Genomic DNA, 16,778 nt, shown 5'->3' with positions numbered 1-16,778 from the left:
TGTTATGATCAACTTAAATGAAAATGAAGAATTTATAATTATCAATTAATTTAATTTTCTGTGAGAACAACCTTAATTTATCATTTACTATTTTTACAACCCATGCACTTGGAAAATCAGTGAAATCATTTACACGTTTGTGCGCATCACTCATCATCATGGAAATTACTAGCCAAAGAATCAAGTAATGATCCATTGTTCATCATCAAACAACTTATTAAAAAAGGGGGGGCTATATCTTGAATCTCCTCCACTTCATACATCCAGTTTTCCTCTTCATCCTGAAGCAAGAAAATCCTATTTCACTCTCTTCTGGCATTAGTTGTAGAATGAAAGTAGTTAGAATTCCTATCCCCAAGACAATACCAATCACACTTGGCTTTTTGAGGCCAAAGCAAACTTTCCTAATTTAACCCCTCTTCAATTCTAGCTATAATTTCACTTGAAGCTGCTCAAGACCCATCTTCCTCCTACATCTTTAAAAGAATTGGCCGATGATCAGATTTAAAGAATGAAAGATTCAAAACAAATGCTACTATTTTTTTTTTTTGGATTCTTTACAAGGTTAAGGTGTAATTTTACCCCCAATTTTTTTCTTAAGAAGCAACTTTACTCCTATATTAATAAGTAAAGCAATTTCAAAGAGCACTAGGCACCTTGTAAAAGGAGTTTTTTTCTTCTCGAAAAAATAGTTCAAGGATAAAATTACTCCATTTATGAGTATAGAGATAAAATTGTTCCTCAAAGAAAAGTTTAAGGGTGATATTGCATATTAACCCTTCTTTATATATTATTTATTTTAGGGAGAATACAATTATCGGTCTATATAGTTTCATCGAGTTTTATTTTTAATCTATATAGTTTTTTAGTGTTGTCAGTCCCTATAGTTTTAAAAAGATTGAATGACCTTTATTTTTCAAGACCTTATAGCTTCCGTTTTTCAGCATTTTTGATCTCTAAAAACACAAAAAAACAAAAAGGATTAAAAGCAAAACCCAAAGAAACTATAGGAAACAAAAATTATGTTTTTCCTTTAATTTATAACAAACTCTTATTATTAATATTATTAATATATTAAAATTCACTTATTTTGATTTGATTAGATAAAAGTGCATTACATAAAATTAAGTACCTAAATCTTGTCTTTTATTATTATTTTATAAGATTTTTTGGCCAAAAATTATTTCATAAGATTAAAAAATCTAAATGTTGGCCTAAATAGTTCAAATGGATATGCGTCCTCAAGAATGAATCTTTTAAAGTTGGGAACAATTAATGTGCTGGGTGAAATTAACTGTGATCCATGTGTATTAGTCCAAAATATGAGAAACAATGCACCGTACTATTCATCATGGTGATCAGTATAACCAAAATTCATGATAATGAATTTTAAAAGGAATATATAAATACTAGTATTCAACTTTTTTTTTTATCCGGGAAGTAATCAATAAAAACATTTAATAAATGGTGATAGTATTCAATAGAGTATTTCTAATCAAATAAAAGATATATTCTTCCGAATCATAATATATATCATTATTAATTAATTTATGATTTATAAAAAATATTAATTGAAACCTGATTTTTTAAAAAAATATTTATATCTTTTTATTTATATCCTTTTAATAGTTCTTACTTCCTGAAAACATGTACCAAGGAATAGAAAAAAAAAGGTATAAATGAAAAAAATATATAAAATTTACATAATATCCTATATTTTGGATCAAAAAGTACTTCTAAAAAGCGATTTATATTATGGTTAAGAAGAAATACATATAATGTTTTTGATTTATTTATACTTATCTTTTTTGGGCATATATTAATGTTATTAATTGAAAGAAAGTAATGACATTTATATACACCATAAAAAATAAGTGCAAATAAATCAAAATCATGATATGTGTATGTTTTATTTGACTATAAATACACTATAAGTCATACTGTGTCTCCAATTGAAAATATATGTATCAAGTGGATAAAGAAATTGAGCAATGATGAATCCAAGTAGAAGGAGAAGCCTGCTTTTTGAAATGCTTGTGATGCTTCTGGTGATATTCTCATCAACAAACATTATTTGTTGCTCTTCAAGCTTCACAAATTTCAGAAATCTTCTTCATAATGGCCTTTCTACTACTCCGCCAATGGGGTAGGTATTTTTGGACAGCAAATTTTTTAAAGTTAAGATTCATGAATTTCTGTGAAATTTTTTAGGGTAAATAAGTAAATTATTCTTTAAATTTTAGATCTAGTACCACTGACCCTAAACTTATTTATTGTGAAAATAATTTTCTAAACTTTTGAAAACTTTACAATTTGAACCCTATCGTTAAAAAAAGTTAACTTTGACCGTTGACTAGAAAATAACAAAAAATGATTAAAAATTATAATAAATGATCCAAAATTATAGAAAAGGAACAAAAAAGAATTTGATCCTTTTTTGTAATTTTTTATGTTCTTTTTTTTATAATTTTCTGATTAACTAACGATCAAAATTAACTTTTGTTAACGATAAGAGTTAGACTGTACTATTTTTAAAAGTTTAGATAATGATTTATACAATAAACGAGTTTGAGGTCTATAATACTACTGAATCTAAAATTTCTGAGGTAATTTGCTTATTTATTTATATATATATATATATATATATATGTTTCCTTGTTTTATTTTGCTTATAAGAAATGAATTTTTAACTCTCTTACACATAAAAGTAAACTTTATGAAATTGGCGGATTCCTAATTTCAAAGGTTCCAATCCTGTCTTTTTTTTTTATTATCATTATTTGTGTTCTTTTAATACAATTTCACAAATTTTACTACCTGATATTATTAGGTTGGATGAATTGAGTAGTATCGGAGACAGCTGAGGATAATTATAATTACGAATATATTTTCTCCTTTTTCATTTTATTGAATTTTTGTGAATAACTTTTTTTATGCAGATGGAATAGTTGGAATCATTTCGGCTGCCAAATTGACGAAAATATCATACGAGAAACAGGTACATTTTGCGATTAATTTGTCATATGAAATTTTAAAAAATTAATAATATTTGACTTTATATCAAAAAAAATATATTAATTAATAATTTAAATTAATTTCGGGTGTGTAAAATCACAGCCGACGCTCTGGTTACAGCTGGTCTATCCAAGCTTGGATACACCTATGTCGTCATAGGTATGTTCATCATTATTATTTCCCTCAAGGTTTATTTATTTATTTATGAACAAATTAAAATAATAAATTAATTTTTAAATTATAGGTTCAAAAATATCTATAACTTTAAACTTATTTTTTTGTGTAATATTTCTCTTTAAATTTTAAAAATAATACAATCTGATTTTGACTTTTGTAATTAAGAAAAGTTAACTTTAATTTTTAATTAATCAGAAAATGATATAAAAAATATCAAAAATTACAAAAATAAACTAAAAATTTATGATAAATGATTCAAAAATTATAAAACATTACAGAATGACCAAAAAATTTATTAGTTCTTTTTTGTAATTTTTCAGATTATTTTTTCATCATTTTTTGATTAACTAGTCGTCTAAGTAAATTTTTTGTTAACCAAGAAATCAAATTACACTAAAAATAAGTTTAACATCTTAGATGCTCTTAGATTAATAATTTAGAGGCTAACTTTTTATTTTTACCCTTTATTTATTTTGCATTTGCAGAATGTCATAAACTTGGTTAAATAATCTTGATAAGAAAATCACTGTTGATTTTTGCAGATGATTGTTGGGCTGAATCGTCTCGCGATGAAAAGGTGTATATATTAACCGTAAAATAATTAAATAGTTTTATGGTATTAAAATTAAAAATTTTATTAAACACACGAACAGGGAAATCTGGTGGGGAAGAAGTCAACGTTTCCTTCAGGCATTAAAGCTCTCGCAGATTACGTTCATAGCAAGGGCCTTAAGCTTGGCATTTATTCAGATGCAGGGTACGTACTTCATTAATTAAATTAATTAATCAGTTAACACTAATCTTTGTTTATTTTATGTTTAATCACAATCATGATTATTAAATTAATACTGGTTGGAGCAATTTTGCAGGTATTTCACTTGTAGTAGACAGATGCCTGGTTCACTTGGTCATGAACAGCAAGATGCCCAAACCTTTGCATCATGGGTATATAATTAAATCTTCTGGCTTATTCCTGTGTTTCTTTAATCCTTTTTAGGTTATCAAAATAATATTAGGAATTAAATATAATATACGAAAAATCTAATCTAAGGATTTGTGAAGAAAGTTGTTTGCAAATAAGGATTAATAATGAGTAATCATTAAAAAAAAATTATATTCTCATTTTTAACGACAATCATTTGATACTATTTAAGTCGTTGGATGCAATTTTCCCTTAAATATAATTAATAAGAAGTCTCATGTTAAACAAAATTAAATTAAAAAAAATCTGTATGTGAACTATATTATTCCAAATAATTATAATTATGTAAGTGTATATCTCTTCTTGAAAAGATAAGGACATTGTCATGTGGGCCCCGCATGAGCCGTGGCACCCCAAGCGGGTGTATTTCCTTAACTCAACTAGATCTTGACCTGTGCGATGTGCGAAAATATTTTTGTTTTTTTGTTTTTACTTGTTTAGAAGTATTGTAAAAACTTGTTTGAATTTTTTTTTAAAAAAATATTTGTAAGAATCTTTTATCATTTGAAGGGTAAGCATAAAATAAAAAAAATAAAAATTTTAAAATAATTTAGTTTTTGTATACTCATGATATGTTACTTTATGCTAATTTAAATTTAAATAAAAATTTATTCTAGCTTAGAATTTTTTTTACACAAATATATTAAAGATATAAATAATAATTTATTTTTTAAAAAATATGTTGCATGCATAATGGATTTAAGAATACAACAACTATATTTGTACTTTTCCTTTAATTGATGTGAGGAGAAACTTTGAAATTATGTTAAAAAATACACTTTTTGTTAAATTCTTTTTTTTTTGGATTAAATTTTACCTCATAATTAATTGAAAAAGAAAATTTATTCTTCAACAAATATTATTAGATTTTTACTGGCCCGGTCTAAATTTCTAAGCATATCGTGCAAAATAAAATTAGTTTATTTCTTTAAAAATTTGGTGGTAAATGCATCCTAAGAAAAATAAAACATTATCATAATCATATGAATAATAATTTTAAATTAAGAAAGTATAATAACCAATAGTATAGTACTATTTATTAATCATGTGTATGTCTATAATGATAAAAACGGTGATTAAAAAAATGTATGATCAAGAGGTATATAGTGAAACATAACTTCATCAACCTCATATGATTAAATTTAAAGTACATGATTACAATAGTTTCAGTAGATTTTTAAGCTGTGGTATATGTTTATATATTAATAATAAATTTGTTACCTCATGCATATCAAGAATATTCATTATAATTTATTTTATTTCTGTATACTATTTCATAATTTGTTACTCTTGCGTAAATAAAAAATATAATAAACAATTTGTTAGATATCCTATGATGTGTTATTCTCACATAAATTAAAATTTAAATAACAATATATTTTACTTTATATTTTTTTATTTTGAAATAACATTATATTTTATAAGTTAAATTTTGAAATTTATGTATTATTGCATTTAAATTAAAATTTACATAACTCTTTATATTTTTAAATTTTTCTTACTTACACATTGAAAACATAAATAACTTACTTACTAAAATTTTGACCATACATATTAATTTTGATATTATTAATAGTAAAATTGAAAAATTATTGTGATATTATCTTATATATAAAAATATATATAAGCCACTTATGATCGTTCAACATACAATTTGTTTTAAAAAAATTAAGCCACTATTTATCCCAAATAAGTTTATTTTATTTTATAATTTATTATCTTGTATATATTAAAAATAAAATTAAAAGTTATTCTGCACAAAATTTATTATTTTATGTGAGTTAAGATTTAAAATAATAAAAAATTATCTATCGAATTATACACACTTTTTTATAATTTATATAAATTAAGTTTGTAATTTCATTGCAATAAACCATTCTATTTTATGATTTATTATTTAAATTTATATTTTATAATACAGGTAATTATGTTGTATATACAAAATACAAGTAACAAATGATAAGTAGAGTTTCTGTTTTTAAAAAAATATTAAGTCTTATATTATTTGTTTATTATAAATAATATTGACAAATATTTTTATTATGGGTCCCACACCTATTTTTTTATGAATCCCACATGAGATTTTAGTTTACCAGAATTATATTTTAAAAAAAGAATTATTTTTTATGGTAACTGTTATATGCACCTTACATATATATAGATTTTATTTGTAGGCTTAGATGCTTCTTCTAGATCACATTATAAAGGGGTTAACTAATTTAAATTTCTTAAAAAATTTGATTAAAATCTTAATTTTTTAACTAATAAGTTATTGTTAACTAATTTACATTTCACAAAAAAAATTTGGTTAAATCTTATTTTTTAAAAAAAAATTTACACATTTTTTTTCAATTGTGTCCTTAAGTGTAATAAATATAATATTTGACTTATTCAAACTATTTTTATTAATTACTCAATAAAGTAAGTTGTAATTGGAAAAAACAATATAACACTTATCCAAAACTATATATTTTAGTTAAGTAAAATTTAGGGATAATATCTTTCTATCCTCAAGAAGCACATGTTTCAGGAAGCAGACGGAAGCATATTAGAAAATAAATCTATAATTTTATTCTAATGCACGAGTCAAATAAAGAGAGGTCTGTCCAAAGTGCTTCACAATCTATCATATTGACATGCGTAATACTTATAAATTAGCTTGTGCAACACGTGACTTAATATTTTTAAAATTATATTCTTTTTATTCAAATATTATATATTTATAATATCTGAATAATTTTGCTTTATCATATTATAGTGCATATTTGTGTTTGTTAAGTGTTATTTTTATGATCACGATTATTTGATAATAGGGCATTGATTATTTGAAGTATGATAACTGTTACAACGATGGAACATTGCCAATAAAAAGGTAATCCAAAATTATTTATTTTGAGAATTATATTCAAGGTTAAAATTGTTTTATTACTGTTAGTTAATTATTATTACTATTATTACTATTATTGCATGATGTCTGTGTTGTAATTCCACTTTATACAGATACCCTGTAATGGGTGAGGCTTTATCAAAGGCGGGTCGTCCAATCTTCTTCTCTCTATGTCTATGGTAAAAACTAATAATAATAATAATATTGGGTTGTTATTTTGATGATATTCTAAATTTACAAAAATAATGTGCTTTCCCCTTTTTATTTTGAATTTTTACTGATTTTGATTATAGGGGAGACACGCGTCCTGCTTTGTGGGGTGGTAAAGTGGGAAATAGTTGGAGAACAACCACTGATATTTTCGATTCATGGGAAAGGTATTAATAAATTGGTACTCCTAAATCCTCTAAAATTAATGTTCAATTTTTTTTTAAATTTTATTATTTTTTATAAAATATAAATCTTAACTCTCTTCCTTAAAAAAGATAAACATATGAAATTCACGCATTCTTGATTTGAGAGAATATATTCCCAATGAATTGATAATCACATTAGTGAACATGATGGTAGCAAATAGTAAGGAAACAAGAATATTATTCATATATTTTTTCTGTAATATATTATTAAATATTAATAAATTGATTATTGTTGTGTCTATCAGTATGATTAGCAGGGCTGACATGAATGAGGTTTATGCTGAGCAGGCAAAACCTGGAGGCTGGAACGGTTAGTATCCAGTACTTTTATTTAATTCTTTTTATTTCCAAGTTGAAAAATTTTATATGAAAAATACTTAAATTTATTGACACTACCTATTATGTGTATTTATACTCCCACATTTAAGTCTTTTTTTTTTTTTATTCAACCGTTGAAAAATCTAGGGATACTATTATTTCCTGTTGTGACTAATTCAAATCCCACTATGTGTGAAATCATTATTACTAACAATAACTTTATAAGTATCTAAAGAATATATTTAATGTATTTATTCTAAGTGATTGTATATTAGAATAAACCGATCTAATTTTTGTAACTAGTTGAACGTAACATAATTGGTTGTAACTTTTAAGTCATTGTATATAAGTGACATGACATTTCATCACTTTGAATAAAAAGTGAATATCATTGAAGGACCCTGAAAAGAATTAATATATGATAAAAAATTTGAACAAATAAATATTGACAATTAATAAGTATTTCATCCGTCCAACTCCTTATTATATATTAAATTCTTTTAAAGATTCTTAATTGATATTCACTATTGAATAAATCGCATTTTATCATTTACTTTTATTACCATCTCAACAAGTATTTGATCAATGTAATACCCCATCAATAGACCAAGCGAATTAAAATGTGGAATTCATATTTGGAAGATCTTCAAATAAAAATCAGGGATGTGACATAATTACTAGTGAGTTTAAAAAAATTTAAAATTTTAGTTTAGTCTAGAAGGATAAAAGTAAAAATAATTTTAACTATAAAAAGATTAAAGTGCCGTCACTTATTACGTAAAATTATTAGTTATTAATTTTTTTAATTCACTTGTTAATTTACTAATATAAGTTGACATGTCAATAATTATACAAGAATTGACATTAGTTGTTCAATTATAAGTAACAATATTAGTTGTTAAATTATCAATTTTACTTGTTAATTTGCTAACATTAATTATAAATTACTAGCAAGTCTTGTATTTTATAAACACCAATTATAAATTACTAACATGTCTTGTAATTTATAACTGATGTTAGTAAATTAACAAATAAAATTAGTATATTAACAACAAATGTTACTGCTTCTCTGACAAACAGGTATAATTTATAAGGGATATTAGTAAATTAATAAGTAAAGTAAGAAAATTAATAACTAATGATTTCGCATAATAAGTGAAGGATACTTTGATTTTTTTACAGTTAAAATTATTTTTACTTTTACCCCAAAACCAAACTGAAAATTTAAAATTTTTTAAAACCTATTAATAATTATGTTACGTTCCTGATCCTTATTTGAAATTTTCCCTCCATATTTCATACGTTTGAATTTAATTAATGATTGATGATTTGAGTTTAAATGAGCAGATCCTGACACGCTTGAGGTGGGAAATGGAGGGATGACCACCGATGAGTACATTGTCCACTTTAGCTTATGGGCTCTTTCCAAGGTAACATACATTTTTGAGTTCATAAATTTTACAGCTTTCATTAAATATAGTTTTATATTAACAAAGTTAGTTTAATTGATAAAAATTTGACCTATAATTTATAAGATTGTGAGTTTAAATCTCACTATTAATATAAAAGCTTTATTGGTGAGTAATCTTCAAGTATCTCTATAAGTGTTTTTAAAGCTTTGAGATAAACTATAACCATAATAAATTTTTATAACGTAATTCATCTAAACTTTCTAACATATGAAAATATATATTTTTCATCTCTGCTTTGAAAAAGTGTTCAATTAAAAATTAACCCTTAAATTATAAGTCCAAAAACTTTTATAACCTTAAACTTATTTTTAGTATAATATTTCTTTTCAACTTTTGAAAATTATATAATTTGAACTCTAATATTAATAAAAATTAATTTTGACCTTCAATTGACCAAAAAATATAATAAAAACTCAAAAATTATAAATAAGGATAAAAAAGGATTGATAGTAATTATTTGATGTTCTTTTCTAGATAACTGGCAATTAAAACTAACTTTTATTAATAGTAAGAATTAGATTGTATTGTTTTCAAAAATTTTAAAAAATTATATTAAAAATAAATTTAAAAATCTTAAACGTTCCTGAATTTATAATTTAAATGCTAACTTATTTTTTTATCCTTCTAGACAAAAATACGGTGGTGCAACATGTGCGTCATAAAAAGAATTAGTTATTAATTATCAATTAGGAAAAGACAAAACCAACATCCTTTTATTTACATGAAAGTTTGCAAGTCACTAGACAACAACACCATTAATGAATTATGAAATACTTTGATATCAAAACAATTTAGCTTTCATTTTCCTTTTTTTCTTGGCAGTCTTATGCTTGCTTTGCTCTTCCTGAAAGCAGATCTTCTCCTCATCTCTTCCCTCTTTTTCTTTTCCCCATCCCCATCTCCACCTTTGGTTAAAAAATGAAGGGCTCTGAGTCAATTATTTTATAAAACAATCATCAAACTATCATAATAAAAAATAAATAATAATTTTAAACTGTTAAAATTTAATCTGTATAGTTTATAATTGCAATAAAATAATTAAGAAAAATTTATTTTATAGAAAATTTAATAACAACATATAACTGTCAATGATGCAAGTCAAATTTTAACAGTTTAGATTTATTTTTATTTTTATGTAACAAGATAATTATTTTATAAAACAAATAAATCTGGACCATTCATTTTGTTATTTAAGGGTGTTATTTAAGGGTGAAGATGAGAATGAGAAGAAGAAAAGGAGAGAAGGGATGAGGAGAGGATCCGAACCACCCTTCTTTACTCCTTTTGTTCATTGTAAACTCTATTTTATTTTGTTGCGCTTGTATATCTATAAATGTACATGTGCGTATATAATTTACACAAAATTGATTTATAAACAATGAATAATATAATTTATTTTATATACTCTATGTAATATATCATAGACCTGCTTAATTGCCCATATAATTTCTTTAATTTTATATTTGTTGAATTGTGAAGCCAAGTAAAATGCAATTTCTTGCAGGCTCCACTTCTTCTGGGTTGTGATGTTCGGAATATGACTAGAGAGACTCAAATGATAATCTCCAACGAGGAGGTTATCGCAGTTAACCAAGGTGATTATGAGACATCACCCATACTTGTATTTGTATTTTTTTAATAGATCTATATATATATATATATATATATATATAATTAAACTTTTGAAAAAAAGTGCAGCTGATTTTAATAGGTAAATCTTTCTAAATTTTAGATTCAGTAGCACTATATGTCTTAAACTTGTTTATTTTGTAAATTATTTTCTCAACTTTTAAAAATAGTACAATCTAGCCTGACTATAAAATGATAAAAAAAGATCAAAAAATTACAATGAAGAACCCAAAAATTTTGGACAATGATCCCAAAAAATTACAAAAAAGACCAATTTTTTTTATCATTTTTTATAATTTTTAAATTTATTTTTTGTCATTTCTAGTTAACTAACTGTTAAAATTAAGTTTGTTAATGCTATGGGTTAGATTAAACCATTTTTAAAAGTTGAGGAAATAATTTATATAAAAAATGAGTGCTATTGAAATTAAAGTTTAAGGGATGATTTATCATTTACCCACTTTTTAAATAATTTTTTTGTTGCTCTAATTTTGAAATTTATTTTTAAATAGTTCTTAATTAACTCTCTTTCTCAACAGATCCACTGGGCGCGCAAGGTAAAAAGGTTAGGGTGCACCAATTTGATGTTGAGGTGAAAATGCTAAGCAACACCTCTTCATTATATGACAATTTTTGCTGTCATACATTTATTCTACTCATGCGCACAAGATTAAATAATACTATTGTTTGTCACTTATAATATACATCACATCCTTAATTTTATATCTTTATGGAAAAAAAACTTATATACTTACTCTTATATATTTAAGGTGTTTGTTTTCTATTAAATCAAGACATATGTACCTTTATATATTTATTTTATAATAAATTCTTATTATTAACATTATTAACATATGAAAATTCAAATGTCTTGATATGATTGGAAAAAAATATATTAAGTATATAAGGTTAAGTAAACAAGTTTTACCCTATCTTTATTATAATATCTATATTCTATGAATCTATTTATTATTATTATTATTTTTTTTTTAAATATCAAATCCAACTATATGTTGGGATTAAAATATAAATTAGATTAAGTGATAATATATAAATATTATTAGAATAAAGGGTTAAAGGGAAATTTTAGAATTTCACTTTTAAACTATAAGTTCAAAAGTATTTAGGACTCTAAACTTATTTTTTGTACAATATTCTTCTTTAACTTTTAAATATTTTATCAAATCAATTAAGACGTTAGTTTAATGATTTATTGGTTCAACGAGAATAATTAACTCAAGTTTTCATACTATGCTTATAAGAAATATTTGTAAAGCTGAAAATTTGTGCAAGCCATGTTTACTTAGGTCGAGCTTAAAATACCTTATCATATAAACAAAGCTTATATAGTCAAGCTCGATCCTAATTTCTCAACTTTTTAAGCTTATTTGAGCTAATGCGAATACCCAAATTGTTAAATATTATTTTATTTTTTATCTAATTTCAATTTTATTTTAAAGAATTAATATTTTCAATTTTAATATTATTTTATTAATAATAAAAAAAGAATTTAGTATTTGGGCTGGGCCCATTTGGGGTCAGACGTGGCCTAGATTTCTTTAGATTTATTTGGGTGGGTGAATAAGCCCTAAAAAAAAAAGAAAATCTTTAAAACTTTCAAGTTCGACAATAAAATCTTTCAGATTTATTTAACTCATTAAGTTTGACCCAAATTATTATATCTAAATATTCATTGTAATTTTTTTTTAAATAATCATATTTAGGATACTATTGCACACTAAATGTGAGTACCTTTTTAAATGAAAATTTAAATTTTTTTTAATTTATCACGTTATGAGTTGTTTTTGCCAAACCTAACTATTGTTGGCCTACAATTTTTTTTTTTGGCCACAACGCTGGCATACACTGGTTTTTTTTTTTTTTTGCCAAAATGTTGGCATACACTCTTAACGAGTATAGTTTCATTGAATAGGTATGGGCCGGGCCTCTTTCAAAAAACATGACAGCTGTGATACTGTTGAATCGCGGCCATGGGCCAGCAAATATCGAAGTCCTTTGGGCTGACCTTGACATTCCCTCTGGAACTCATGTTGAAGCTCGAGATCTTTGGGAGGTATATTCTCACTTTATGCTTAATAAATTAGTTAGTCATTCAAACATGCCGATGAGACATTAACTGTTCTCTTTGGGAGGTATTTCATATTTATTTGTAATTAATTTATCCTATGAAATAAAAATAAACATGAAAAGAATAGTTAGTTTTAATGATATTAACTGTTTTCTTAGAAGGCTGTAAGTTAATTAATTTTTTTTATAATTTTAAATTGATGAAGTGTGTGTCTAAAAAATTTATACTCCCCTATCTCAAACTATAAAATAATAAAATTTTTACATATATAAACCATATTATAGGATCAGTTAAACAAACAATCCAATATTTATTATATTTTACATTATGACTGGTTTATTATATTTGTCAATAATATAGCATTATATATCAATAATAAACTTTTTGTAAATTTTTAAATTTTTAATGATAAACACCTAGTATATTAATGATAAATCTCTTATATATCAATCTGAACCAATTGCGCACTCAAATTTTCAAAACTTTGATTCATATTTTTCGGGCACTAGATTTTTTTTTTTTTTTTGCTAATGAGCCAATTTATCCTAAAATAATTTGAGACAAGATGTATATTAACAAAGTTCAAGGATGTCACTTTATAGAGATAATTTTTTAAAATAAAAATATAAACTTTTAAAAATATATTTTATATAATATAACTTTATTTGTTATCGTTTTAATTTTTTTCACTTAAAGGGTGATGTAATATTAAAAAATATTATTAATAAAGCTTTATTTTTATCAAATTGTATTATATTTTAGCACAATGAAATACCTTCAACAACATATTTTTTTCTATGATATTTTGGTTGCAGCACAAGACGATAGAAGGAGGATTGGTGGACAAATTGAATGCAACTGTGGGGCCACATTCTTGCAAAATGTATGTTCTAAAGCCAATAGCATGAGGATCAGGAGCACTTGGACTCATTCAATTACTCAAAAATTTATTATTATTATTATTATGAATATTAAAAAAATAATGGATGTCCATCTTGATCACATCTTTATTTTCATCTTCTTTTATAAAACTCTTACTATCATGAGAGTTGATTACCCTTTATTTACTTTTATTATTTTTGTAACATTTGATGTGTAAGACCATACTTATAAATAGAGCATGTAATTTGTATTGAAGGACATAATAATCCATAAGAAATTCTCTCATTCTCTTGTCTCTACTTCTTCTCCCAATATCTTTATTTTCTAGTTGTTTAATTTTATAATATGTTATCAGTATGAGAGTTCTAGTAGTCTAAAGGTTTTGAAGCAGGGTTTCTAATTGCAAGGTAATTTTTATGTTCATATATAACTTAATCTATTTTCTAACCATTTGATCTTTTTAATCTTGTTTAATCTTAAATATATCATCTAATTCTTATCATATTTTTATTATAGTATCTGTATGTTGAATCATTCAAAACTTGAGTTTGTGGCTCTTCACATTATTGGGAAAAATTATCTCTCTTAGGTACTAGATGCAGAAATCCATCTAGATGCCAATAGTCTTGGAGACACAATCATGGACGGTAATTAAGCATCCAATCACAATAAGGCCAAGGCCATAATCTTTTTTCATCACTATTTACATGAAGGGTTAAAAACTGAGTATCTAACTATAAAAGACCCCCTTATTTCTTTGAAATAATTTAAAAAAAAGGTATAACCATCAAAAAACTATAATTCTTCCAAAAGCTTGTTATAAATAGATGCATTTACGTTTACAAGATTTTAAATCTGAGTGAATATAACTTAAATCTGAGTGAATATAGCTTGTTCATATATAACTTAAATCTGAGTGAATATAACCCTGCAATTTTTAGAATCAATTCTCAACTAAAATTATGTGAATAAAAAGTCATTGATGATGATATGTTAGAAAAAACATTCTCCACATTTCATGCATCCAACGTGCTCCTGTAGCAGAAATATTGTGAAAAAGGTTTTTAAAAAAATATTTTGAATTGATTTCTTGTCTTTTTATGACTGAACAAAATAATGAGCTTTTGATGAAAAATCATGAATTTAGTCCAATTGGTTCTACTTCATTCCCTGAACTGAATGCAGTGTCAAATGAATCAGCTTAGGGTTGTGGTCGTGGTCGTGGTCGTGGATGTGGCTGTGGCCGTAGTCATAGTAGTACATCTTTTTACCAGAAGTGGACAAATAATGAAAAGAAACACAAAAAAGGCACAAGTGGGGATAACAATTATCATTATGGTGGTAAAGGTCATTGGTCACGTACCTGTTGTACTCCAAAATATTTAATTGGTCTTTATCAAGAATCGCTTAAAAGTAAAAGTAAAAATAAAGAGGTGAAGATACAAACACATTTTGCTTCTGAAGAAGGTGATTTTGATTATGATGACATGAATGTTACTCATTTGAATGTTTCTGGTTTCTTTGTCAATCCTAATGGAAGAATCAATCACCTAATTAGGGATGGAAATGTCCAGAAATAAATTTCTTAGATGTCGTTGTTGTTAAATTTTATACTTAAGTGTTATTTTAATTTTCTTGCATTGGAATAAAGAATTTACTTATAATGTTGTTTTTTTAAAGAATTTACTTATGATGTTGTTGTTTTTCAATGAATAAAGTTTTTGTATTTCATGTTTTAATTATATATTTTTATATTTTTTAATGAAGAATCAGTATTCATTTGATTGGTACCAACGACAATAATATAGATATGTGTCTTTTTGATAGTGCAATAATTCATACAATACTCAAAAATATTTATATTTTTATTCTTTAGTAATGCAAGAAATCAATGTTCAAATTATACTCAGAAGTATGAAGATGATTGATGGGTTTGAAAGAGTTAATATATTGTTGCCTGGAAGAACTAAATTACACATTGATGGTGCATTTTATTCTACTAATTCTAGTAGAAATTTATTGAGTTTTAATGATATTTGCAAAAATAGATACCATATTGAGACAATAAATGAAGAAAATAAAGAATATCATATTATCACGAATTTAACTTTTGGTAAAAAAAGGCACACTAAAAAAAATTACATACCTTTTCCTCTAGCTTGTATTACACATTTATTAATACAATTGAAATACATACTATTGTAAATCAGAAGTTTACAAATGGTAATAAATTCAATGTTTGGCACGATAAGTTAGGCCATTTCAGGTCAATTATGATGCAAAAAATAATAAAAAATTTATGTGGACATTCAATGAAAGGTCAATAGATTCCACATTCCCATGATTTTTCATGTATTGCATGTTCTAAAGAAAAGTTAATTATTTGACCATCACCAACAAAAATAGAAAGTGAGTCTCTCACATTTCTAGAACACATACAAGGTGATATTTGTGGGCATATACACCTATCATGCGAACCACTTAAATACTTTATGGTTTTAATTGATGCATCAACAAAATAATCGTATGTTTTCTTGTTATCTTCTTGTAACTTGGCATTGATGAGATTGCTTGCTCAACTTATTAGATTAAGAGTATTATTTTTTGATTATCCTATTAAGAAATTATGTCTAGATAATGTTGGTGAACTTACATCACAAGCTTTTAATAAATATTGCATGTCTCTTGGAATTGATGTTGAACATCCTGTAGCACATGTTCATACACAAAATGGACTTGCAGAATTATTGATTAAATGCTTACAATTGATTGCACAACCATTACTTATACAATTGAATATCCCAATATCTACTTGGGGAAATGCAATTTTACAAGCAGCATCATTAATTCGTATTAGGCTAATAAGTTATCTTAAGAGCTCTCCTTTAGAATTGATTTTTGGTCAGGAACC

General features: G+C 24.9%; 1 protein-coding gene across 1 annotated transcript; it reads left to right on the top strand.

The window, feature by feature from the left end:
- Positions 1-1,994: 1,994 nt before the first annotated feature.
- LOC129305449 (alpha-galactosidase 1-like) lies at positions 1,995-13,893 on the top strand. Its single transcript, XM_054945478.1, has 15 exons — positions 1,995-2,146; positions 2,940-2,998; positions 3,118-3,174; positions 3,735-3,769; positions 3,846-3,949; positions 4,062-4,137; positions 6,988-7,046; positions 7,175-7,240; positions 7,355-7,438; positions 7,723-7,787; positions 9,143-9,225; positions 10,772-10,862; positions 11,436-11,488; positions 12,830-12,970; positions 13,801-13,893. The coding sequence occupies exons 1-15, from the start codon at positions 1,995-1,997 to the stop codon at positions 13,891-13,893; spliced, it is 1,218 nt and encodes a 405-aa protein (XP_054801453.1).
- Positions 13,894-16,778: the final 2,885 nt, after the last annotated feature.

Source organism: Prosopis cineraria, unplaced genomic scaffold (genome assembly GCF_029017545.1).
Source record: "Prosopis cineraria cultivar Desert tree isolate PC_DT_omini unplaced genomic scaffold, ASM2901754v1 PC3, whole genome shotgun sequence".
Classification (NCBI taxonomy): domain Eukaryota; kingdom Viridiplantae; phylum Streptophyta; class Magnoliopsida; order Fabales; family Fabaceae; genus Prosopis; species Prosopis cineraria.
This window is presented reverse-complemented; position numbering and strand designations above follow the sequence as displayed.